The 23,654-nt window shown below is 61.5% G+C and overlaps 3 protein-coding genes across 4 annotated transcripts in view; 2 read left to right on the top strand and 1 right to left on the bottom strand.

The window, feature by feature from the left end:
* LOC117641725 (acetylcholine receptor subunit alpha-like) overlaps positions 1-3,436 on the top strand; it is a 100,666-nt gene extending 97,230 nt beyond the window's left edge. The window contains exon 11 of one of the 2 annotated variants that reach the window (XM_034379282.1): positions 126-3,436. In XM_034379282.1, the coding sequence (XP_034235173.1) occupies positions 126-323 (198 nt within the window). In that variant the 3' untranslated portion in view covers positions 324-3,436. The remainder of the gene's footprint in view (positions 1-125) is intronic. The other variant, XM_034379283.1, reaches the window with a different exon arrangement.
* A 627-nt stretch (positions 3,437-4,063) lies between these two features.
* Positions 4,064-12,420, bottom strand: LOC117641723 (aminopeptidase N-like). The gene is made up of 20 exons (XM_034379276.1): positions 12,063-12,420; positions 11,289-11,497; positions 10,551-10,703; positions 9,990-10,174; positions 9,745-9,924; positions 9,520-9,675; positions 9,116-9,205; positions 8,705-8,798; positions 8,081-8,295; positions 7,613-7,796; positions 7,159-7,315; positions 6,980-7,061; positions 6,651-6,855; positions 6,355-6,577; positions 5,860-6,137; positions 4,997-5,235; positions 4,727-4,912; positions 4,507-4,647; positions 4,341-4,422; positions 4,064-4,259 (listed from the first exon to the last, which is right to left on the bottom strand). Exons 2-20 carry the CDS (start codon positions 11,484-11,486, stop codon positions 4,092-4,094), a joined length of 3,216 nt encoding a protein of 1,071 aa, XP_034235167.1. The 5' UTR covers positions 11,487-11,497; positions 12,063-12,420; the 3' UTR covers positions 4,064-4,091.
* A 3,380-nt stretch (positions 12,421-15,800) lies between these two features.
* On the top strand, positions 15,801-23,453 carry LOC117641484 (thyrotropin-releasing hormone-degrading ectoenzyme-like). The gene is made up of 17 exons (XM_034378851.1): positions 15,801-15,885; positions 16,250-16,356; positions 16,436-16,656; positions 16,993-17,151; positions 17,471-17,630; positions 17,951-18,083; positions 18,278-18,512; positions 19,409-19,847; positions 19,940-20,057; positions 20,133-20,214; positions 20,315-20,498; positions 20,834-21,047; positions 21,128-21,405; positions 21,746-21,960; positions 22,305-22,610; positions 22,694-22,775; positions 22,848-23,453. The coding sequence occupies exons 2-17, from the start codon at positions 16,252-16,254 to the stop codon at positions 23,010-23,012; spliced, it is 3,096 nt and encodes a 1,031-aa protein (XP_034234742.1). The 5' UTR covers positions 15,801-15,885; positions 16,250-16,251; the 3' UTR covers positions 23,013-23,453.
* Positions 23,454-23,654: the final 201 nt, after the last annotated feature.

Genomic DNA, 23,654 nt, shown 5'->3' with positions numbered 1-23,654 from the left:
AACGACACAACAATCTCAGTCAGCTGCTGCGATCGTATCAACGAAAATCGCCAGCGGGCTTTCACTGCTATGCGGCCATGCGGCGACTGCTGCGACCCTACCAAAGCGCCTTTGTGCTGTTACAGGTGAAGGAGGACTGGAAGTACGTGGCCATGGTGCTGGACCGACTGTTCCTGTGGATCTTCACGCTGGCGGTGCTGGTGGGCACGGCGGGCATCATCCTGCAGGCGCCGACCCTGTACGACGACCGCATCCCCATCGACAAGCGCTTCGCCGACGTGGTGCGGAACGCGACGCCCGTGCGCTGCCCGCCGCCCAACTAACTGTTGTTGTTGAACTTGTTCTTGTTAAGTGTGTGTGTTGCCATGCGACGGGGGCGGGGCACGCTCTTCCAAAGTGACGCCGTGGCTGGCGTGCCAATTTCCCCCGCATTTCCCCTACTTTCCCCGCGGCCGGGGCGCGGCGCAGAGCGCATTGCTCAAAGTCTCAGGTGGGGCCCGGCCCGCCCTCTGTACATACGGGGGCCCCGCGTGAGACCCTCCATTCTGCGCGGCGTCCCCCCTCCTCCCTCTCCGCCCCGCGCCCCCACGCGCCAATAGTTTCGCCCGCTAGGCCTTAAGGAGACTCCATGAATTGAAATGAACGCCGGCAGCCAAATGCACTAGACTGGCAGGCCGCGGGAGAGGAGAATGGATTTTGCCTGAAAACGTTCGCCGTTCGTTCTCATAACGCCTTGTATTCAAATGCGGCGCGGCGGCGCTGCGGCAGGGGGAGATTTGCCTCCCCATGGCGGGGCACGGGGTTGCCTGCTCAATGTGTGTCTAACGAGTAGACTCCCGGGTAAATCGATCATCTCGAATCCAGAGTCCGCTGCTGGCTGCCGGCGCCGAGAAGCACAGCGGCCACGTTGTAGGACTACAAGCATTGAGGCCGCGCTAGCTAAGGCAGCAACCAGTCTTTTCACAAGCTTTCGTTGATCGGTCTCCAAAATGCTCAGTTTTGTCTTGGTCCAGTCTGCATACTCGCGAGCACACCTCAAAGGTGAAACAATTAGTACTTTGTTTTGAGCACTGCCAAAGTTTGCCACGAGGCAGGCTCGTTGTTTGCGCTCTCAAAACCCAGGCACCGCCACTTAGTTGGCTTTAGGGTCCCCTCGGCCCGGCGAAGGCGGGCAAAGGCGGCGCTGATTTTCGGCCCAATAGCAGTAGAAGGCGCGAAGGCAAAGTTTGAGAGCAGCCGTAGGGAACTTCTCGCAAGGCGACTGCTGAATATGCAACGAGCTCCTTTCAACATATTGCATGAAATGTGCAGGCCCGAGTTGCCGCAAGTGTGAATTTCGCCCCATGGCTGCGTACAGTAAAGTCTCAATGCATCGTGGTGCAATTTCCCTAGCTCAATACATTTATTTGTACCATAAACATTTTTTCAAACGCCCCGTTTTGTACTGTGTATATATTAAATTGAAACGGCATATAAGTGTTAATGTGTTAGTTGTTAATTTTATTTTTGTAGTGGCAAGCTTCATGTAGGGTTACTTTCTGGGGTTTAAACGGTGCGGTTTAATATTTGTTATTGTTGTTTGTATTAAATTACCACTTCTAAATTACGCAATCTCTAAACCATCACTGCCGACAGGGAGTGCTGTTACTCCTCCTGGTGGACTAAGCTCATGCAGTTGATTCCCGCGACAGACAGGACTACGACACGTCCCGAGAGCGTCCGCAGGGACTTGATTAAATGGGACCAAATAAACGTCAAGCTGGACGCCATCAACACGTAAATTAAACGCAAAACTTGGCCTCCTCGCGGCGCGCCTCACGGCGAGCCCCACCCCCCCGGCCGCCCGAGGTGGCCAGTGTCTAAACTTTGCCCACCAAACCCTGACTACCCCGTTCGAATCAGTATTCGAATCGAAGCGATGCCACTGTCGGGTCATACCAATGGCTGACTGTTCTTGTTTTGTTGATCGTTAGCCCCAGTCGGATGGTGCCGCACGTCCCACGGACCGACTAAGCGTCATATTCTACATGCAGCACCCAACGCGCTTCCCGGCCTCTGGCTGGCCTCTGGCCCCGGCTGGCCCCGGCTAGCCCCGGCCTCTCGGGAAGCGCGGCTGCGCCACGTAGGGTAGTAAACATAGACTAGAAAAACTATTCGACAATGTCAGCCAGTCCCATTCGCATCTCTGTGCTCGCTGTCTCTCTTCCTTTTCTTGGGGCCTAAGTGTTAAGCTTTACAAGTGATCGCTCAATTTTTTTAACGCCTGTTATCCCTGCTTTCCTGCTTTGAACTCTCTCTATCCTTCTCGCTTTGGGCATCGTGCTGTCGTGCTTTCCGTTTCAATGTGGTTAGTTGTGCCGAAATTTCACGGAGATTTTGTTTGCATTGGACTAGAATTTCATCGGATGTAGACGAATCGGACGCACTCGTGTGTGACTGCTTCGCTTGGTTTGTAAAATAATGCGTGTACATAGTAAACTAAACATGTAAAAGTCAATGTTGAAAATAAATGTTCTAATAGGTCTAGAACTACTAGCAATCCTTAGAATGTTAAAAAAAACATACTAACTAATCTTACCTAAAATAACCAAGTGTTAGCTCTGGAAATGTTACCACATTTTTTTGTTTTTGTTTTGTTTTTAAATGTAGAAATTAAGCTGCAGGAAAACAAATCTGTGCCTTTAAATTGGTTTCTGATATGGACCACGACTTAAGCTCTTTATCTGTCTCTCTCCCTCTTTCTCTCTTTTTTAAAATTTATTTTCAAGATGGACCTTTTCTTTGTGTTTACGCGCAGAACGAACTGAAACTTGTGCCGAACGATTACAAACCGGCTGCATTCGGCAAGTGTCATATATTTTTGCATAATGTGCTGTACTATACGAATCTTTCAATGGCTCTGTCTCCAACTTGTCCTGTTCTTCCCCGGACCATGATCGACAAAATCCCTTCATAAAACTTCATACATCACTCTCTCTCCTTCTTTCTTGAACCATTTCCAGAAAGGGTATCGAAAAGAGAATTTCGTTGCCATGTGATAACTGATGCTTTTATTGTATGATTCTTTAAGGTGCGTTTGTGAGGGGTGAACTGAAATGGTAAACTCGATGTGTACCACTGGACGCATACCGTTGGGACAAGGTTTTGAGTCCAATGATAATTTATTGTACTGTAAACAAAAGGATTTTTAAGTGGCAGCAATACTGATAAATGCTCCTCAGTCGTGAGGTAACATGACCATTTACAAAGAAATTGTTAATTCTTCCGTAATTATATGATTTGGTACGCTTGAGCGTGGTTAAGGCATGTCGACACACGTGTCATCGAAGCTGTACTTTAGAATAGGAAATGTTCGCAGTGTTTCGTGCTAACATTGTTGGTAATGTAGTAAAGCCGTCCCCATATTTTGTAAAAAAAAAAAGAAAAAGAAACGAAAGACACGAAGAAAGAGTAATTATAAACTTATCTCTAACTTAACATATGAATTGACATTGCGAAGATCGCAAAAAGAATTGTTAACGAATATATAAATTATGTTGATTGGAAATCAATTCCATAGAGTTATATCGTATTTGTTGTTACTATATGTGTTCCTGAATCTTAGGCTCAAGGCCTCGATAAACTCTGAGGGAATCACCATACTCTAATTTAAATAAATAACTTAAACTCTAAAAATATCCGGTACGATGAAGCAAACTCTTAAATGTAAAGGGCGCTATAGAATTGGACGCATTCTTTCCTCTCGATTTGGTTCGACCTCCATAGCATTTTCTGAACGCACAATGAAGCGCAGTGCAGTCGATCTCTCGATCTTTGTTTGTACATCCGGGTGGCGAGCACCGCGCACCCAAGATCTGTTCCCATTTTATTTTCCTACCTGTACATACTCTCACCTGATTTCAACCGCCACTGGTGCAGCCCAGGTCTATATGATTTGTAAAATTGGAAAAATAAACCGTCGTATGATGACATAGGACCCGGCGATCATTACTCCCCCTACACGCTCTTCACCATTTCTTTCACAAAGGAGCACGGTGGCTGGCGGCGCAGTTAAATGGACGGATACAAAAGACGTCATTTATTCCTTGACTTTAGCTGAAGAGGTACGGGGTGCGCAGGGCGTTGAGCATCCAGTCCCTGACGGCGGGGAGGTTCTTTTGGCGCCACTCTACGCCCGTGCGCAGGTCCTCGGCACTGTTGTCGATGCTCCACGACGCCACGCTCAGGGTGTCGTTGTACTTGGCGCGGAACGAGTCCAGCTGCGGAAAAAAAAACACAGACCGGTCGTCAGTCACGCAGAGCGCTATACTCGTGCCGCGAAGGGAGGGTCGTCGTCTTACGTCCTGGAGGTCGGCGTCGGACGAGAGCGACAGCGTAGCCGCGGTGAGCACCGTGCTGCTGACCATGGAGCTGCCCCCGAACCTGCAGACAGGTGGGCACAGCGATGACGCCACGAGACACGAAGTGCGTTCAACCACTCGCCAGCGCGGCGACTTCCAGGCTTACTTGTCGTGGATGCGAGGCCAGTTCTCGCGGAGGTAGGGGAAGACGACCAGCCTGGCGACCGGCATGGTGGCGGCGGCCATCCACACCACGCCCACGTCCTGCTGCCTGATGTCCGTGTCGTCCAGGGCGCGCGCCAGCAGGCTGCGGTTCACGGGGCCAGAGGGTCAGACTTGTCAGACAGCGCACAGAGGGCGGCTAGTCCGCGGACGACACTACTCACAACGTGGCCCTGGCCGGGTCGCTGGTGCAGGCCAGCGCGCCGAGGATGGTGTTGGCGTTGCTGATGCTGTCCGAGCCCGGCCCCGCCTTGGCCGCCAGGTACCGCTCCCACATGAAGTCCCACACGTCCGAGGAGCCGGCCGCCACGGCGGAGCAGTAGGCCGCGGACCGCAGCATGACGGGCACCCTGCGAACCCGGGGCCCCGACACGTCAACGGTCTTCTAGTCCACTGTGCGCGCCGTGCGCCGCAAGAACATCGCTGCCACTCACGTGCTGTTGGCGTCGTCGCTCTGCAGCCGCCAGAGGTGCACGGCGCGGCGCGCCCAGTCTTCGCACTTGTCGACGTGCACGTCGCACGCCCGGCCGATGAGCGAGGCGCGGTGCAGCAGGGCCACGTGGCTCGCGTCGTCCCTGTCGTCTCGCGTGTTCGTGGAGGGCTGCGCCACCGTGGACGGGTCGGACGGGGCCACGCGGTCCCACATGGGGGACAGCAGCCTCTGCATGTAGCGCTGGAGCACACAAACCCTTGTTTCGGGGACCGCCTTTCGTTGTTGTTTGTTTTTTTTTTCTGCCGCGGTGTCGCCAGAGTGGTTCGTGCGTCTGCGCGGCACATGTGGCGAGTTCCTGAGGCCCTCGGCGTGCCCGCCACCGCCGTGCTCGGCCAGGAGTGTCTCGACCCTCTTCAATTGGAAAATGAAGCTCCCATTAGGCGTCGCGCCCGGCCGCCGTCCCGGCCGCGTCACCGCGGCTGGCTTCGGGTAGTGGATTATGCAGTCCACGAGGGCGGAGGGGTATTGGACGTCCATCCCGGCTCATTTGCCAGTCGTCGCTTCCGTCGCCGGATCATTGCCGTCGGAGTTTTGCCAAGTGCTAGTTCGGCACGTTTCCCCGGGGAACTGCCGCCCCGCCTGTCCGCCCCGCCCGTCCGCCCCACCCCGCCACTTGCGGATCCCCATCAGCAGCTACTGACGTCCGCGGGGACGGGGCGCGGATGGCAGCGCTCGGCTCGGCAGAGCGCGGAGCGTCGCGAAGAGAAGAGGCGAGGCGTGGCAAGGTCGATTCAATCAGCGGCCCGCTGCACGACACGCCGCGTCGCCGCACGTCGGTGCGTCGCCGTTTCCGTTTCCGCTCACCTCAAACACGACCTTCTCGGGGTGGCCGGTGAGCTGCTCGCCGATGACGCCCAGGGCGGACAGCGCGGCGGCCCAGGGCTGCGGGTCGCGCTCGCGCGAGGGCAGGTAGGCGGTGAGGTTGAGGGCCACGCCGTAGGGCAGCAGCCCGGCGAAGGCCAGCGCGAACGCGTCGCCCAACAGCTGGGCGCGCACGGCCGCCGGCAGCACGTCCGGGTCGGCGCGGAGCTGCGCCGTCAGCAGCCTCCAGTTGTCCAGGTCGTAGTTGACGCGGAAGTAGCCTGCGAGCACCCGGCGGTACGGTACGCTTAGCGCCTGCTGGTTAGGCTGGCCCGCCGAACACCCGAGCGCCTGCAGCGTGGGCCAGCCCGCCGCGCTCGCGTGTTCGGCGGGCCAGCATACCCAGCATTACCATTACCATTAAGGGCTAGACCACACATGATCGTATGCCAGGCGCTAAGCTCGGCGGGCTGGCCCACGCTGCAGGGGCTCTCTCACCCGTCTGCTGCATGTTGACCAGCAGCCAGTCCGAGGCGTTGCCGGCGTCGTCCAGCTCCAGGGTCCGGTCGAGCAGCCAGGCGCGCGGCCGCGTGTCGTTGAGCACGGCGGCGTCCCTGGCGGCCTCGGCGCGCGTGGCCATGCTCAGGGGGATGCACCACAGCTCGGGGCCGGAGAAGGGCCGCGAGTCGCTGCGCTCCCACGCGCGGCCCAGGAACCGCTCCTGGAGGACAAGAAGTAGTGCTCGTGTAGCGCAGCACTGCGACGCCCGACCACGCCGTGGCTCGGCACTGTACCTGCGTGAAGACGAGCTTGCCGCCGGCCCTGGTGACGTTGACCACGGGGTAGCCGGTGGTCTTGGTCCAGGCCGACATGACCTGCGCCACGGAGAGGTTGGCGGGGAGGCGCTGGTGCCAGGGCGCGGTGGCGCTGGCGGCCGCGTGCGTCACGGCCTCCGTCAGCGGCTCCCACAGGCGCGACTCCGTGGTGCTGTTGTGCTGCCTGGGGACACAAGCCACTTCCTGTGTTGGCGGCAATGGCGGCAATGGCGGCGCAGCTGGGGATGACGCGCGGCGTGGCCTGGGCGTGGCGCGGCACGGCGCGGCGCGGCAAAGCATGTACGCACCATCGTTTCATGTAGTCGGCGACGCCCCGCCGGAACACGGCGTCCCCCAGGCTGTGCCGCAGCATGCGGATGATGCAGGCACCTGGAGGCACAGCATCGCGGCCGTCGTGGCATCAGCGACCCCCGTTTTGTTTTCGTGCTTGAACCAGCTTGAACCCCCTCGCCGCGCCCCAACCCACCTTTTTCGTAGGCGATGGTGTCGAAGGCCTGCATGATCTCGTGCTTGGAGCGCAGCCTGGCGGCGATGGCGCGCGTCGTCATGGACGAGTCGGCCAGCATGGCGGACTGCAGGGTCGACGTCTGGAAGCGCTCCTCCATGTGCCAGGTGGGCTCCACCTGCACGACGCGCGAGTCGAGTGCGATTGGTTAAAAGCGGCCAACGCACAGTGGACCAGAAAGCCGGTGCAGGCGGCCAAAATTCTAAACGCGTTTGGTGCTTCAGAGTCGCTAAATGGAACCCCCAACAGGTTCCTCGTTCAGAGAGCAGTCTATTGGTGGGGTCACACGTTCGGTTCGAGTCCCATTTAGTGTCTCGGGCACTCAAAACGCGTTTAGAACTTTGGCCGCCTCCGCCGGTCTTCTGGCCCACTGCGCAACGAGGACAGCGCCTCGATGACAGTGTAGCCTACTCACGTGGTCCACGGCCTGGAACTGGATGTATTCAGAGAAGCCCTCGTTGAGCCACAGCTCGTCCCACCAGGCCGGCGTCACAAGGTTGCCGAGCCACTGATGCGCCAGCTCGTGAGCCACCGTCTCCGCCACGAGTTCGACCGGGCCCACCCCGTCGGACTCCTTGTCCACCAGGAGGTGCATTTCCCTGCGCAGATTGCCTCGTCAAGACGCCTCGGTACAGGGGGCGGAAGACCTGTGGAGGCCGCCAAAATTCTAGACGCGTTTTGAGCTCCAGAGTCGCTAAATGAGACTCGAACCGAACGTGTGACCTGGATTCCCCGTTCGGAGAGCAGTCCATTGGTGGGGTCACACGTCGGGTTCCGGTCCTATTTAGCGACTCAAAACGCGTCTAGAATTTTGGCCACCGGCGCCGGTCCTCTGGCCCACAGTGCTCCGACTGTGGCTCGTTGTTCTCCAGCGGCCACCCACCGGAAGATGACGAGCCCCCAGTTCTCCATGGCGCCGAAGTCGAAGTCCGGGACGGCCAGCAGGTCGATCTTGCTGAGGGGGAACGGCACCGAGAAGTAGTCGGCGTAGTAGTCCAGCAGCCTGGGCACCATCTCCACGGCGTACCGGCCGCGCTCCAGGACCGTCGACCGCGCCCACAGCCGCACCTCGACCTGCGCGTCCACCTGCGCGCCCACCTGGGGCGGGGAGGGGAGAACGACCCTTTTGTGGCCACAACTTTGTCACCTCAACTGTCCCCATAAAAAAACGCGCTTCAGAAGCACGAGGTTTGGATACAGAAAACAGTCTAATGACTCATAAATGAGTGCCGCTACTGGTGGTGATGCCGACGTGATTTCTTCCGCCCGAGAGCACTTCCCAAGATGCATTCCGTCCAACAGCATTTTTCTGCCAAGAGCATTCTTTCCGCCCAACAGCATTTCTGATCCATTTTCAGTATCCATACCTCGCTCTTCGGAAGCTCAGTTGGTGGGGAGACAGTTGCTAGGACACTTGTTGCCTCAAAAGATACGTGAAGGAAGGATTGGTAAAAACGGCTAAAATGACCGCAGGCTACGGTTCTTCGTTCAAGCTCGAACTGAGTACCCCGCTAGACGGTGCCGTCGTGGAGGCCGTCGTGGAGGCCGTGCTCGGAGAAGCCGCATTCCGAGGCAGGCGTTTAATCCGAGGCGTGATGTATCTGCAGCAAGAACACGAACGTCCATCATTTCTTCCGATTTTGAAAACTAGCGAGGGCCAGAGTTTTCAGGAAAGAAGAGAGGTAGATGAAGAAGGGAGGGGAGGGAGGGTCCGTCACGCCGGACTGGTAAGCTACCCTCCCTCCCCTCCCTTCTCCATCTCCCTCTCTTCTTTCCTGAAAACAAGTTTGACAAACCGTAGGGCGGACAAACCGTAGGTTAGAGAAAAAATGGCGATGCAAGAGAGGTGAGGTCGGACAAAAAGAGGTCGTACAAACGATGTCCGCCAGAATTATTTGCAGGGAAAAGCTGTTCGTACCCGAAGTCGGTGACGGCGAAGGCGACGAGGTAGGTGGGCATGGCGACGCTCTCCTCGAAGTGGTGCCACCGCCATCCTGGGGCTGCTGCTCTGCAACAGGGAGTACCGGTACAGCTCTTCCGACTCTCGGTGAGCCAGAAGACCGGTGGAGGCGGCCGAAATTCCAGACGCGTTTTGAGCTTCAGAGTCGCCAAAAGGGTCTCGAACCGAACGTGTGACCCACCAATGGACTGCTCTCCGAACGAGGAATCCATTGGTGGGGTCACACGTTCGGTTCGAGTCCTGTTGTTGAGCGACTCTAAGCTCGCTCAAAACGCTGCTGGAATTTTGGCCGCCTCCTCCGGTCTTCTGGCCCACTGTGCGAACGGCCGGCTTTTGCCGAGTGTTGGCGCGGCGCGGCTTACATGGGCGCGGTGTCGTTGAGGGGCGCGTTGGCGATGGCGCTGGTGGCGTTGCTGGTGGCGATGCTGACGCGGAAGGGCGCGCGGAAGCCCGGCTCGTCCATGCAGGGGAAGGCCGACCTGGCGTACGTGGGCTGCATGTGCGTCACGGCCAGCCACCTGCGCGGGCAGGCAAGGCAAACAGTCCGGCGACCTTCAGGGCCAGAGAAAGGTGTGCAGAGTGCTTACTTCTTGGCCTTGGTGACGGCGTCCACGTAGCTAGAACGGTAGAGCCCGCTGAGCGTGTCGCCCAGCGTGCCGTTGAACTTGAAGAACACGATGTACGTGGCGTTCTCGGCCAGCCTCTCCGCCGTCCGCAGCTCCAGCGTGTCCCACGACGGATCCCGGGTCACCGCCTTCAAAGGAATTCTAACCGTTCGTTTAGCGATGCAGTCCTGGCCGAGTTCAAACAGCTCTACTTTTGTGTGCTCCACCTCTTTATCGCGTCGTCCTCGCCGCCAGGGAAGGAGTCCCAGGCCTCGGCCAGGGCCTGCGCGTGGGGGCAGGCCTCGGCCACCGTCACGTCCTCGTCGGCGAGGGTCAGCGAGTCGGACAGGTGCAGCGCGATGGCCGCCGCGCCGCCCTCCGCCGCGACCCGCACCGTGAGCGCCAGCCGGCCCTGGGGGCAGAGCAGCGGAGCACGAACAGCGTGAGCAGCGCGAACAGCGCGGAGCGGCGCGGAGCGGCGCGGACTTGGTGATTCTTGTTTGCACAGATGGGTCAGGTTGCCGTCCTTGGCAGTCCTCGCCAGCCCTTGCCTTGCCTTGCCAGGGCCCAGGCAGGGCCCAGGCCCAGGGCCGCCTGCGCTGCCGGCCTGCTTCCTCGGGAACAATATTTATACGCAGCTACGCAGCGCTACGCAGGTCCGGGTTGAACGACATGCAGGCAGCAAGGCAGGCGGCGGGCGGTGTGTTTGTTTGTCCCGGCCCCGGCCCCTGGTTTGCGCCTTCCCGACCGCCACGGTCGAGAGACTCGAGCAGGACGGGGTGTCTTACCTGGAAGGTGAACTCGGTGGCGTTGGGCGGCGCGACGTCCAGCACGGGCCACAGGTGCAGCCGGTACCGGACGGGCAGCACGTCCTGGGGGAGGCGTTCGTCGTGGACGTGCTCGCCGACGGAGGCTCCGTTCAAGGCGCGGCTCGCGGCCCTCTGCAACAAGCTTGCCCTCATTACGATCGGCGGGGCGGCGAGAGCTGCAGACTGAGTCCGAGAGTCGTTTTCGTCGTCCTGTCTCTCTCTCTCGCACCTATGCGGAATGCCCCATGAGTGCGAGAAAGACAGAACGACTCTCGGAATCAGTCTGCAGCGAGAGGCACGGATGCAGTTTTCGGGGTTTTCAGCGGTGCCTTTTCACTAACTGGGCCGTGTTTACCCTCTTGGTGCGTAGACTAGACGCAGCTCCGCGGAGAGGTGCTGGCATTGACCCAAATCCTGCACGACATGGCGTACTATACGGTGTATTCGCGCCGCGCGCGTGCCAGTGTGTCGTGCGCGGGGGAGGGGAGGGGAAGGGAGCGGAGAGGGGGGGAGGGGAGGGGGGAGGGGCCAGATTATGTTATTTCTGGCGGGTCAACGGACCTTAACCTCGAAAGCGACTGTGCTGCATTCGCACGCATTGTGTCAAGGCGAAAACGGCACTCGCCAGGTTGTGTGTGCAAGTGCACTCAATATTTTTGTTTTCAAAATTACCCCCTCACGTCACACGGGGTGACGCGGGGTGACGGTTGGACTCACCGCCACTGCCGGGGTCGCGGGCGCCCAGACGTATCGGCCGAAGGCGGCGGCGAGCAGGACGGCGCCGAGGATGGCCAGGGCCGCGAGCACGCCCTGCTTCCGCGACACGAAGCAGCCGCCGCCGCGGCCGTACGTCAGCGAGCTCCCCGACGGCTCCGGGATGAAGTCCGACCGGGAGTTGCCCACCGAGGACGACATGGCTGCCAACCCTGGAAAAGAAAGGCCGTCTCTGCTGCAGCGCGGGCCGCGCGGCGGAAAAAACGGGCCGCTCTAGTCTGAAACTAAACGCGGAAATGAGGTAAACTACACTTTCAGAGCGGCGCCCGGTGGGGAGGGGCAAGGGGAACGGGGAAGGGGGCAGCGGAATTCGTCAAAGCCTTAGCCGATGGGTGCTCTGCTCTACAAATAGACGGCGTGGAGCACGGCATCGGCATAGACCCCACAGCGGCTCGTAAAATCTAGTGCGGGGCGTGGCGGCGCCGGGAGGCTGCTTCTCTCTCTCTCTCTCTCTCTCTCTCTCTCTCTCTCTCTCTCTCTCTCTCTCTCTCTCTCTCTCTCTCTCTCTCTCTCTCTCTCTCTCTCTCTCTCTCTCGCACCCACACGGCCGCGCGCGAAGATGCCTCTCGCTGACTTGGGTAAATTATCCAATCATGTGCGGGGCGACGTGCCGACAGGCGCGCTCGGGGAGGTCGAACAAGGTCCACGAGGGGACACTAATGGACCTGCACGCGCTCACTCACGCATCACACGCACGCGCGCAGCCCGGCCACGCACCTGTGCCTGCTCGTCAACTGCACGTGTCCGCGTCGCCGCGAAGGGCCCGCGCTGCCCGCGCTGCCGTGCCCAGTGTCGTAGGGTTGGTGCGACGCGGGGCGGCCCGCTTATCCATTCAGTGAGTCACCGAGTGCCGGGCCCGTCCGCGCCTCCGGGCATGTCCGGGCGGCGAGGCGGCGAGACGGTGGTTCCCTGGACGGTGCAAGCGCCGGACTCGTTGAGGGGCTCGTTGAAGGGCTCGTTGGGGGGCTTCTTGACGGGCGCCCGGCGAGATGCCTCGCAGAAAGACCGCGGGGTGCTTCGCGTCGAGCGGCGCGCGGCGAGCGTAGGGGCGTGGCGGCCGGTGGCGGCGGCGAGCGGCGTCCGTGTGCGTGCGTGCGTAATCTTACGCCCTGCGGCCGGGGCGGGCTGAGGCGCGCACGCGGCCGATTTGCAGACTGAGCCAAGCCGCGGCCGTACCCGCCGTGCCCGCCGTGCCCGCGACCAAAGAGCGCCCTGGCCGCCGGCATGCCGCCGGCCATGCCAGCCGCGAGGCGGTGGCGCCAGCCGGCAGCCGGCGGCCGCGGCGCCGAGGGCAGCACCTGCCGCCGAACCAAACAATTGCAGCGCGAGTACTCTGCCAGCGGTGCAGCCGGCACGGCGAAAAGCGATTTTCATTTCGATAAAGCGACGCCATGCTCGTTTTTTCGCGTTCTGCTTCGCTTGGGAAGTGGTGCTGATATTTTATGCCACTGAAAGGGGACGCCGTCGTGGTGCGGGGCGTCGCGCAGACGACGTCCGGAGTGTGTGTGTGGTGGGGGGGGGGGGGGCAGTGTGGGAGCGCGATGTGCGTTTTCGCACGAACGGGGGCAGAGGCGGGATTGCCGCGTTGGCCCAACTTGTTGGGACTGTCGAGTACGCTAGGTTATGTCTTGCGCTGTGGCGGCAGTGCGGGCGGTGCCGCGTTGCTGGCGTTGCCGCGGGGGCCGGGTCGCGAGGGCTGGGACGTCACTCGGGGACGGGGGGAGGGGCTTGGAGGGGCTGCAGCCTCCAGCTCTGTGTTGCGCTGTTCCGCTATTAGGCCCTAGATAACGCCACCCTTGACTGGCTGGAGCCTCAGCCCGGGGGGCGGCAGGCCGCGGCAGGGCGACCGAGCCGAGAGGAGCGCCCCGACTAAACAGCAACGGATCGCAAAACGCGGCGGGGACGGGGGGAGGCGCCTTGCCGCCGTGCCGCCACCGCCCTGCCCCCGCCTGCCCCCGCCTGCCCCGAACACTGGCACAATCAATGCCTCAGCCTCCACCACGGTCGTCGCGATCAGGATGGTGGCGATGGTGACGTCGTGGTCCTGGCAGGCTCCAAGTTCCAGACCAGAGCGCCAGGTGCGGCCTGTCGGGCCTGCCGGGACTGCCGCGACAGAGGTTGTCTCTCCGCTCCACAACACCCCTGGGACGTTTTCGCATCCACCAGGATGAGGTTCTGGCCGTGCTCGACACCGTGCTCGTCGCCGTGCTGCAGTTTCCTCCCCGGCGCGTGACACGACCCGCCGCCGCCAAATCCCACAGACTATGTTTCAAATCCCTCAGGCCATTTCTGAAATCCCACATCTCAGCCAATGATTTTCATCGCAGTTTCCGGCATCTTATTTTATTACATCTGATTCCACGTTGTGAGAGATTGAGCGACGGGAAAGTAAAAGTAGAGGTGAAAAGAAAGGTAACTTTTGGTACGTACGTGCTTCGAGATGCGTTATGCGGCACGGCAGTCTGTCTCGTGTCGAGTATCATTCCTATAAATATCCCGAATGAGATATGGGTCGGTCAACTGATCAGGCGAAATCCAGCTCTGCCCCGACGTCCCAGAGGCCCGGACGGGGCGCTGGCGCCGTGCTGGGGTGTTGGCGCCGCGCGGGTGGCCTCTGAAGACCGCGCGCCACGCCCGGAGGCCCGGGGGCTGCCGAGGTCCTGGAACCAGCCGACAGACTGACTCCGCGCCGCGTTTCGTTGCGCTGTCTCTCTCGCACTTCCGCGCCACGCTCCAAGAGCGCGACAGAGACAGAGCGACGCAAAAGATGTTCGGAATCGCTCCACGGCATCCCCGGAGTAGAACCGTGACAGCTAATCTCGCAGCATCGCGCGGCCTCAAAGCATACACTACCGGAGTGCGGGGGCGGCGCGGCGGCCGGGGGGGGGGGGGGGGGGGGGGGGGGGGGGCATTTCAAAGGGGCCGTATTGAAGGAAGGTTCCCCCGTGGAATAGAAATATGCTGCGGCAGCGGAACGGCCAGACGCCTGGCCGTCCGCGGCACAGTTTTCGCCCTTCGCCCTCGCCGCCCTCGCCCGATCGCGGCGCCAGACGCAGAGCACGGGGAGCACGGGGGAGCGGGGCGCATTGCTTTGGAACGGAAAGGACCGGGCCAAAGCTGCGCAAATGCCGGGGCGAAGCGAGTCAGATTCGGCGTCGGCCCGCCGGGTTTGCCTGTTCCAATCGAGGAGTGAGTCAGCGGGGCGGGCGCAGCGCGCAGCCAGCGCACCAACGGCACACGGCACCTGTGTCAACGGCGCGGCGGCGGGGCTGCGGGGCGCATGCAGCAGGATGGGCGGGGCTGGCGGGGCTGGCGGGGCTGGCGGGGCTGGCGGGGCTGGCGGGGCTGGCGGGGCTGGCGGGGCTGGGGGGCTGGCGGGGCTGGCGGGGCTGGCGGCCAAAGGAAGACGGCCCGTCGCGACGAGGGGTTGTGCCGCGGGCTTTCCGGGCGGACAAAGGAAGCCCGGAGTGGAAGGCAGGTCCTCGGCCCCTCGGCCAGGCCTCAGCCGGGGCCGCGCTCCGGAAGGACTCCGTTTTCACGCGGAATAAGAGAAACAAGGACCAAGGGATCGCACGGCACGAGACTAGAAAAAAGCGCATCTCGCTCTCGCTTTTGTTTAAATTTACAATCAGCCCGCATCGCCCGCAGGCGAGAGCAAGCAAGCCTCGCCTCGCCTCGCCTCGCCTCGCCGGCCGCATCCGGGGCGGTGCAGGCGAAGCAGGCGGCGTCGCGTCGACCCCCGCGCCCCCAGGGAATCCGCGCGCCGCGCTGGGCCACACAAAGCAAGGGCACAGCGCGCACAGCGGGAGGGGCGTCCTGGAGCTGTCGAGAGGCTCCCCCGTGTCCAACGTGCAAGAGTACGCGGGCTTCGCGCGCTCCGCAAGCCTCTGCAGGCGAGGGCACGCGAAGCAGTGCGTCACCCTCGCCCCGCACGTCGGCGGCGGCGCGTCGGCCGGACTAGATTGGCGCGGCACGGCGGCACGGCGGCACGGCGACTCGGCTAGGAGGGCGGGGCGGCGGGGAGGAGGCCGCGGAGTGCCACATTATCCTGTTGAGACGCGCGGGAGGGCCGGGGCGTCGGGGGGCGGGCGGGTGCGGGGGCGGCGATCCGCCAGGACAAGAACAAGTGTGTGTTTCTGCGGCTAAATAGGCGTCACGCCGCGCGCATGTCGAGGGCATCGTCCGTTCCAGCTCACTCGAGAAAAGCGCGGGCCACCGGTGTTTGAACCCGCGACCGCGAGCGGGGGGCAGGGAAAACGAAAACGAAACGTCTGCGCTGACGCAGGATGCTTATTGCTCGGCCTGGGCACGGCTCGGCCCGGCCTCCGTTGCAATTGTTGCCCCGCAGTGGGGAGGTCATCGGGCTGCCGGGGCGGGGCGGGGAGGGGAGGGGAGGGGAGGGGAGGGGCGGACGATGTCGCGGCGGACACTGGGCCCTGGACGCCAAGCCCGGCCCCGGCCCAGCCTAGTGCCAGACGGCAGGCAGCACACGTCCATTGACGCGGACGTCTCCTGGAGGAACCCGCACGTCACGGACAAGGTAAACGCCACCTCGTCTGCTTGGCGCGTGTGCGTGTGTGCGTGCGTGCATGCGTGTGCGTGTGTGAGAGTGCGTGCGTGTATGCGTGTGGGTGTGTGTGTGCGCGCGCGCCAACCGTTCAAGAAGAGTGCCCGGCGTGGTGGAGGGCCGTTTTGGGCGGTAAAACGAAGTGCTTCGGCGGCATCGGTCTCTTGCGGGGGAAGGTGGCAAGCACGGGTTATGGCAAAAGCACGGGTTATGCGCCGGGAAGGGGATGCGCGGCTCGGAACGGGTACCCATTCCTTTGGGAACACGAAACTCTCGGAAGCGATTCTCCCGTGTCCGGAATGGCAGTGTATATCTTTGTTCGTTTTGCCGTTGACAGCCATGGCGCCGCAACCGCGCTGCTCCAAGGGCCCGCTGGTGCTGGTGGCGCTGGTCTGTCTGTGGGCCGCCCTCGGAGGCTTCGCGGCAGCCGCGGCAGCCGCCCGGGTAAGGACGACTCGGACCTCGATCTCGCTCCCAAACGGGCTACCCGAAAGTACCACGTTGACAGCGGGCCATGTTGCAGGCTGCGGATGCGGCGGAATATGACCCGCTAAAAGCATTTCGGTCTCCGTCCGTCGCCCCGACGGGCTACGCCGTGGACCTGCAGGTGGTGAACGACGCGCAGCAGCCGTCCTACAACCTGACGGGCCGCGTCACCATCACCGTCACCTGCCGCACGCCGACGAGCCTCCTGAACCTCATCGTCGACCCCCAGGTGCGCATCGGGCCGAACCCCGTCCTCACGTGAGTACTCCACCGCCAACTGCAGCACTGTAGCGCACCGCAGCGCACAGTGGACCAGGAGACCGGTGCACGCGGCCAAAATCACCGACGGGTTTTGAGCTCCAGAGTCACTAAATGGGCCTCGAACCGAACGTGTGACCCCACCAATCGATTGCTCTCCGAACGAGGAATCCATTGGTAGGGTCACACGTTCGGTTCGAGTCCCATTTAGCGACTCTGGAGCTCAAAACGCGTCTAGAGTTTTGGCGCGTCCACTGGTCTTCTGGCCACAGTGCAGCACACTTCCTCTCTTGTCCACTCAATGCGCTAACATGACGTTCGTTCCTGTGGACGCAGGTCCACCCTGACGGGTGACGAGCCGATGCGGGTGATGCACTACCTACCGGGCGATCCCTACATCAGCCTGCAGCTCCCCAAGACCCTCAAGGCGGACCACTCGTACCAGCTCAAGCTCAACTTCAGCAGGATCGTGCCCACGGACGTGCAGGCCGAGAAGTGCGTACCCGACAAGGAGTCCCACAGGGAGCACCGTGGGCCAGAAGACCGACGCCGCGCCGACGGCCAAAACTCTACACAAGTTTTGAGCTCCAGAGTCGCTAAAAAGGACTCGAACCGAAAGTGTGACACCACAAATGGATTCCTCGTTCGGAGGGCAGTCCATTGGTGGGGTCACACATTCGATTCGACTCCCATTTAGTGACTCTGGAGCTCAAAACGCGTATAGAGTTTTGTCCGCTTCCGCCGGTCTTCTCGTCCACTGTGCGGCGTCCGACACTGCGTCGTGCCTGCACTGTGATCCACCCTCTGTTTGCAGCCGCCTGTACCACGTGGCGCTGCTCATCTCGCCGGGCCAGGCCTACAAATTCTTCCCCGTCTTCAACGAGACCAACTACAAGGCCCCCTTCGAGGTGAACGTGACGCACCTGCAGCGCTACACCTGCCTGTCGGCGTCCAAGGTCGGCCAGCGCATCAAGGTACTGGCCCCCGACAGCCCCAGAGTCTCCTGGACGGGCCAGGCCACGCCCCTGGCCATCCAGATCATGCGCGTAAGCAAAGCTCGAAAGCGATACCGAATACCGAACCAAATTCCAGCTCTCTTTCTCTTTTGCGCTCTGTAGTTGTCCTTTAGGAACATAAAACACGTATCACTTTCGAGTTGTCACTGTCACGTTTTTTTTTTTATTTTTTTCGATCAGTTGGCTTATTAATCCGTATGGTGTTCTGGTTGCCTCGAACTTACTGGTCATGTCGTGTCCCGGGGGTCGTGTGCCTCACGTGTGCGTGTGCGTTTCAGGTGTTGGAAAGGCCGCGGAACACGACCGGAGAGTGGGTGCTCTCCGCATTCGAGAAGTCGATGCCCGTCACCCTGCGGCAGTTCTCCCTCCTCGTGGCAGACTTGAAGCTGGTCAACGAGACCACCATCCCGCGTGAGTGTACCTGCAGCTCGACCTGCAGCGGCTGAGAGTCGCTCTCCTCGCTGTCTCGCTCGCACTCAGGGGGCGCCCCGTAAAACGTGCGAGAGAGACAGAGCGACGAAAGCGACCCTCGGAATCAGTCTGCTGGGGGTACTGGGTGCAAACTGACCGGTACTGACGTTGGGCTGTTGCGTGCCGCGCTCCAGGTCTGGTGGACCCCAACAACAAGCCGGCCGACGGCTCCAAGTCGGTGCAGGAGCGCCTGTGGACGCGGCCCAACTTCGCCCGCGCCACCTTCCTGGCCGCCCAGATGGTGCCCGAGGCCATCTGCCACGTGCAGTGCTATGTCGGCGTGCCCTTCCCCTTCAACACCATGGACGTGGTCGCCATGCCCTACTACTCGGACACACCCATCGTGGCCGCCTCGCAGGCCGTCTTCAGGTGAGCGTCGCCAGGCAGGCAGCCCGTGTCACACAGCACACACAGTGAAATGGAAGACCGGCGCCGGCGGCCTAAACTCTAGGCGCGTTTTGAGCTCCAGAGTCACTTAATGGGACTCGAACCGAACGTGTGACCCCACCAAAGGATTCCTCGTTCGGAGAACAATCCATCGGTGGGGTCACACGTTCGGTTTGAGCCCTATTTAACGACTCTGGATCTCAAAACGCGTCTAGAGTTTTGGCCGCCTGCGCCGGTCTTCTGGCCCACTGCACGCAGACGTGCGCTGTGCGGGTCTGCATGACGCGGCCCTCGGCGTCGTGGCCGCCGCCGCCACGCGCGCTGTGCGCTGTGCGGCCGTAATCCGTCCGCGAGTCCCGTCAAGTCGTCCGCCTGTTACGCGCTGAGGGCTGCTAAAACTTTCATCCCGGCCGCCGGGCCGCCCCGAGCAGCCCCGAGCCTCCCCGAGCGGCCCTCACCTCAAGCCGCGCCACGCCATGGCTACGCCCATGGCTACGCCGGCCGCTACGGCCCATCGCATTGCCCCGAGAGCCGCCCGGGACCTGTACATAAATTATGGAAGGTTTCCGGGAGGAGCCGGCCGAGGAGCGGCCAAGGAGCCAGCCCATGGCCCATGCTTGAGGTGGAGGGCTGCTTCGGCGCGCCGTCCTTCGTCCTTGTAGCGGCCTTTTGGCCGAGGTCTTTCGGCCCCTCGTGCCGCCGTGCCGCCGTGCCGCCGTGCCCTCGTCCGCTCCACGATGAGCCGCTCATATTTGCTCAAGGGCTTGGGGCCGCCCCGCCCCGCGGCCGCCCCGGAGTCGCGTTGTCCTGCCGGGCTGCCGGGCCGCCGGGCCGTCGGGGACACGGGCTGTTTATTCCTTGCTTCGCTTCGCCTGCAGGGAGAGCGACCTGCAGTACGACCCCAACATGGACGGGCTCATGCTGCGGCTGGCCCGCGTCGTGGCCGAGCAGTACTTCGGCGTGATGGTGACGCCGGTGCCGGACTCACGCGCCGTCAGCGAGGCCCTGGCCAACTACGTGGCCTCCGAAACGGTGCGCGCGCTGCGGCCCCGGGAGGCCCCCGAGGGCACGGAGAAGATGACGGTGCAGCGCGCCGACATGAACCACGGCGCCCACGCCGGCCAGGCCGGCCACGCCGCCCCGTCCGCCGCGCCGACCACGGCCGCCACGGCCACCAAGGCCACCGCGACCACCGCGGCCCCGACGACCACCAAAGCCACCTCGGCCACCACGGCGACGCCAGCCACCGGGGTCGCCACGTCCGCCACCAAGGCACCAACCAAAACCAACAAAACTTGCGACTGCAAACAATACGAGGTCAGGATGCGCTCTTCTCCAATATTGTGAAATATTGTGCGTATTGTTGAAACTTCAGTACTTATTCGTTTCGATAATATCTTCTGTACCAGTCGGACAAGTCGGACCTCCTGGTGAACGCGCTGTACTCCGTCTACTACGAGCTGGGATCCCAGTTCCCCCTGACGGGCCTAACCAGCACACAGAGGCCTGCCCTGCAAAGCGTAAAAAGTAGGCAACGCGAGGCCAGTCCTTCGAGCCAGTGGCGAGAGAAAACATTGAAAACTGTTTTGCTTTTCCCTGCAGCTGAATTGATCGTTAGGATGCTGGCCATCACGCTGGGCGAGAGGACGTTCAAGTCGGCGCTCAAGGGGCTCCTGGAGGACAAGTAGGTGTGGCGGCGCCTCGGGCGGCGCGGCGCGTGGCGAACGGGAACGGCGTCGGCGAGTTGATGACGGCCTGCCTTGCCTTGCTTGCCTGTCCCACAGGAACGCCGGCTTCTTCTCCGCCAGCGACCTGTGGAAGCTGCTGACGCAGCACGCGTACGCCGCCGAGTCCCTGCAGCAGCCCCTGGACGTGGAGGCCATCGTGGCGTCCTGGGTGGACAAGGACCGCTTCCCGCTGCTCACCGTGAGCCGCGACGACCACGACAACAGCGCCAAGCTGACGCAGGTACGCCGCATTGTGGGAAAAGAGACCGGCGCAGGCGGCCAAAACTCTAGACGCGTTTTCAGCTCCAGAGTCGCTGAATGGGACTCTAACCAAACGTGTGACCCCATCAATGGGTTCCTCGTTCGGAGAGCGATCCATTGGTGGGGTCACATGTTCTGTTCGAGTCCCACTTAGCGACTCTGGAGCTCCTGGAATTTTGGTCGCCTCCACCGGTCTTCTGGCCCACTGTGGCCACCGGCCGCGGACCGCGCTCTCGTCCCACCAAACACCGAACTCGGAGCGCGACCACCATGCTGACGGCATGCTTGTTGTTTGCCGGCGCGTGCGGCGCGCAGACCGTGTTCCGGCGCCGCAACTACACCCCCGAGGAGCGCGACCTGGACAAGGAGAACGCCATGGTGTGGAACATCCCCGTGCTGACGCTGACCGAGGGCCAGGCCTTCGCGCGCCTCGAGCACGCGCCCCGCTTCTGGATGAGCTCCAGGACCGCCCTGCTGGAGAACGCGTCCCTGGGGGACAGCTACCTCGTCGTCAACCCCGAGGAGACAGGTTGGACGTTCGCTGGAGCAGAGTGGCGGCAGTGTAAGTGCCTGTCACGAAACGCTAAAGCCGATTTCCTCCTCCTGCAGCTCCGTGCATCGTCAACTACGACAAGCGCAACTGGGAGCTGCTGTCCAACGCGCTCAACGACCGCAAGGCCCCCGAGCTGCCGCCGCGCACCCGCGCCAAGCTGCTGCACGACGCCGTGATGCTGGCCCACGCCGGCTCGCTGGCCTTCGGCGACGCGCTGCCGCTGCTGCGCTCGCTGGAGAGGGAGACGTCCCCCGCCGTGTGGCAGCCCATCGGCAACGTGCTGGACCACGTGCGCCGCGACGTGGAGGGCACGCGCCTGGAGGACAGGTTCACGGTGAGGGCCCTCGCCGCCCTCGCGGCGGACCGGCGACCAGACCTCCAGAGTCACCAAACAGGACTCGAACCGAACTTGTGACCCCACCAATGGACTCCTCGTTCGGAGGGTGATCTATTTGTGGGGTCACACTTTTGGTTCGAGTCTCATAATTTAGCGATTCTGGAGCTCAAAACGCGTCTATAGTTTTGGCCGCCTCCACCGCTCCTCTAGCAAATCCACTGTGTGGCGCACACGCGATCGAGGCCAGAGTGGCGCCAGGAGTCACAATCAACCACACTGACAGAATATTTGTCTCGAACTCACGGAAGTACTCATGTTCATGTTCGTGTGGTTCCAGATGTTCTTGGAGAGCATCCTCCGGGGTGCGCTGCGCAACGTCAACGATAGGCTGGACGCCAAGGACCTGTGCGAGTGCGAGGCCAGGCAGCTGTACGAGACGCGCGCCCTCATCCTGCAGCAGCTCGCGCGCGCCGACATGCAGCCCTGCATCAAGGAGGCCAGGGCGGCCTACGAGACCTGGGCCGCCTCGGCCGACCCCGAGGAGGGCAAGCCGTGAGTAGACGACAGTGGCGCGGATGGCAATGGGCAGCGCCGGCGAGTCAAGTCCCGTGCGCCTTGGCCGCGCGTTGGGCTGCCTACCCACCAGGCGGCCGGCTCGCCACACAGTGGCTTTTGTGCTCTAAAGTCGCTAAATGGGACTCGGACCGGGCGTGTGACCTCTCCGAACGAGGAATCCAATGGTGGCGTCACACGTTCGATTCGAGTTACATTTAGCGACTCTGGAGCTCAAAACGCCTAGAGCTAGGCTTTTGGTCGCCTCCAGCGGTCTTCTGACCCACTGTGCGATTGCCCGCCGCGTCGCTCCTGAGACTAACCGCGCGTCTTTGCACTTGCAGCATGCCGGACAGCCTGATGTGCTGCCTGTTCCAATGGGGCGAGGACAAGGAGTTCGAGTTCGGCGTGCAGCGCCTGCTCCACTTCCCCGAGTCCCGGCAGCGCACGGAGCGCGCCTTCCTGCTCCGGGTGCTGTCCGGGTGCCCCAGGGCGGCCAACCGCAAGCAGAGGATCCTCAACATCACGATGCTGGAGAACAACGGCACCTTCTCCGAGGAGGACCAGCGCCTGGTGCTGCAGATGGTGTCGACCAGGGGCTCGGACCTGCTCAACTTCCTGGACGCCAACTGGGACCAGCTCAAGGCCAGGTGGGTACATCGCGGTGCGTCGCGTTGCGGCCGACTCGGTCGACGGCGAGGTCGTGTGCTAACGTGGTGTCCTCGTCGCGCAGGTACGAGTCGCAGCCCTTCATGTGGGAGCACCTGGTGTCGCGCGCGTCCGGCAGCCTCCGGACCCACGATGATCTCAAAAAGGTAATTCGGTGAGCCGGGAGCGGGACTCGAACCCGGGGCGGTGTGTGCTGACGAATGTGTGGCTTGTTGCAGCTCAAGGAGATTTTCCAGAAGCGCTCCGGCGTGTGGGGCGTGGCCGAGGGCGTGGTGCAGCAGGCCCTGCGCCGCGCCGAGTCCAGCGTGGCGTGGGCCGACGAGGCGTTCCCCAGCATGGAGGCCTGGCTGGAGAAGTACCTCGTCAACATCAAGAAGGAGTAGGCCTCCTCTTGTTCTGTCCGGAGTCAGCAGGTCGCCGAATCTTCGCGTCTCTTTTGCGATCCCGTGGGTAGTAAGGTGAACACACGAAGAAGTTGGCTGTGACGTTTTCTTTTCTGAGAGAGTGGCAATGCGAGCCGCCGTTCGACCTGCCGGTGCACTGCGAGTAAGAAGGCCTCGTCCTCTGGAAGGGATCAGCCGCCGAACATCATCTTTGCAGTCCTTCGGAGGGACTCGGCCAGGCTCGGCCCATGGCACTCCGTGCAGGTGTAATAATTAACGCTAAGCAACCTAGACTGAAATCTTTACTGTAAAGACGACCGCACGAGGAACACTACGTCAAAAAGGTACTTCGTAATAGTAGCTAAATTGTTTTAGAAAAAATTTCTGTCGGCAATATTTGTTTGATATTTATTAATAAAGTGTCATTTGTGTTCACCTCTATATCGCCTTCATCCTGCCTTGTCGCCTTTCCCACGGGTGGGGGGGGGGGGCATTGGGGCAATACACCCCTCAAGTTTGGGTCAGGGGGAGCAGAGGGGGGAGCAACATTTTGGGGACTCGAGAACTTAACTAGCGTCTCGGGCAATCCATCTCCACACCATGTCTCAAAGACCATTGGGCACCGTGCACGTGTTTCTTAGA

Source organism: Thrips palmi, unplaced genomic scaffold (genome assembly GCF_012932325.1).
Source record: "Thrips palmi isolate BJ-2018 unplaced genomic scaffold, TpBJ-2018v1 HiC_scaffold_15, whole genome shotgun sequence".
Lineage (NCBI taxonomy): Eukaryota > Metazoa > Arthropoda > Insecta > Thysanoptera > Thripidae > Thrips > Thrips palmi.
This window is presented reverse-complemented; position numbering and strand designations above follow the sequence as displayed.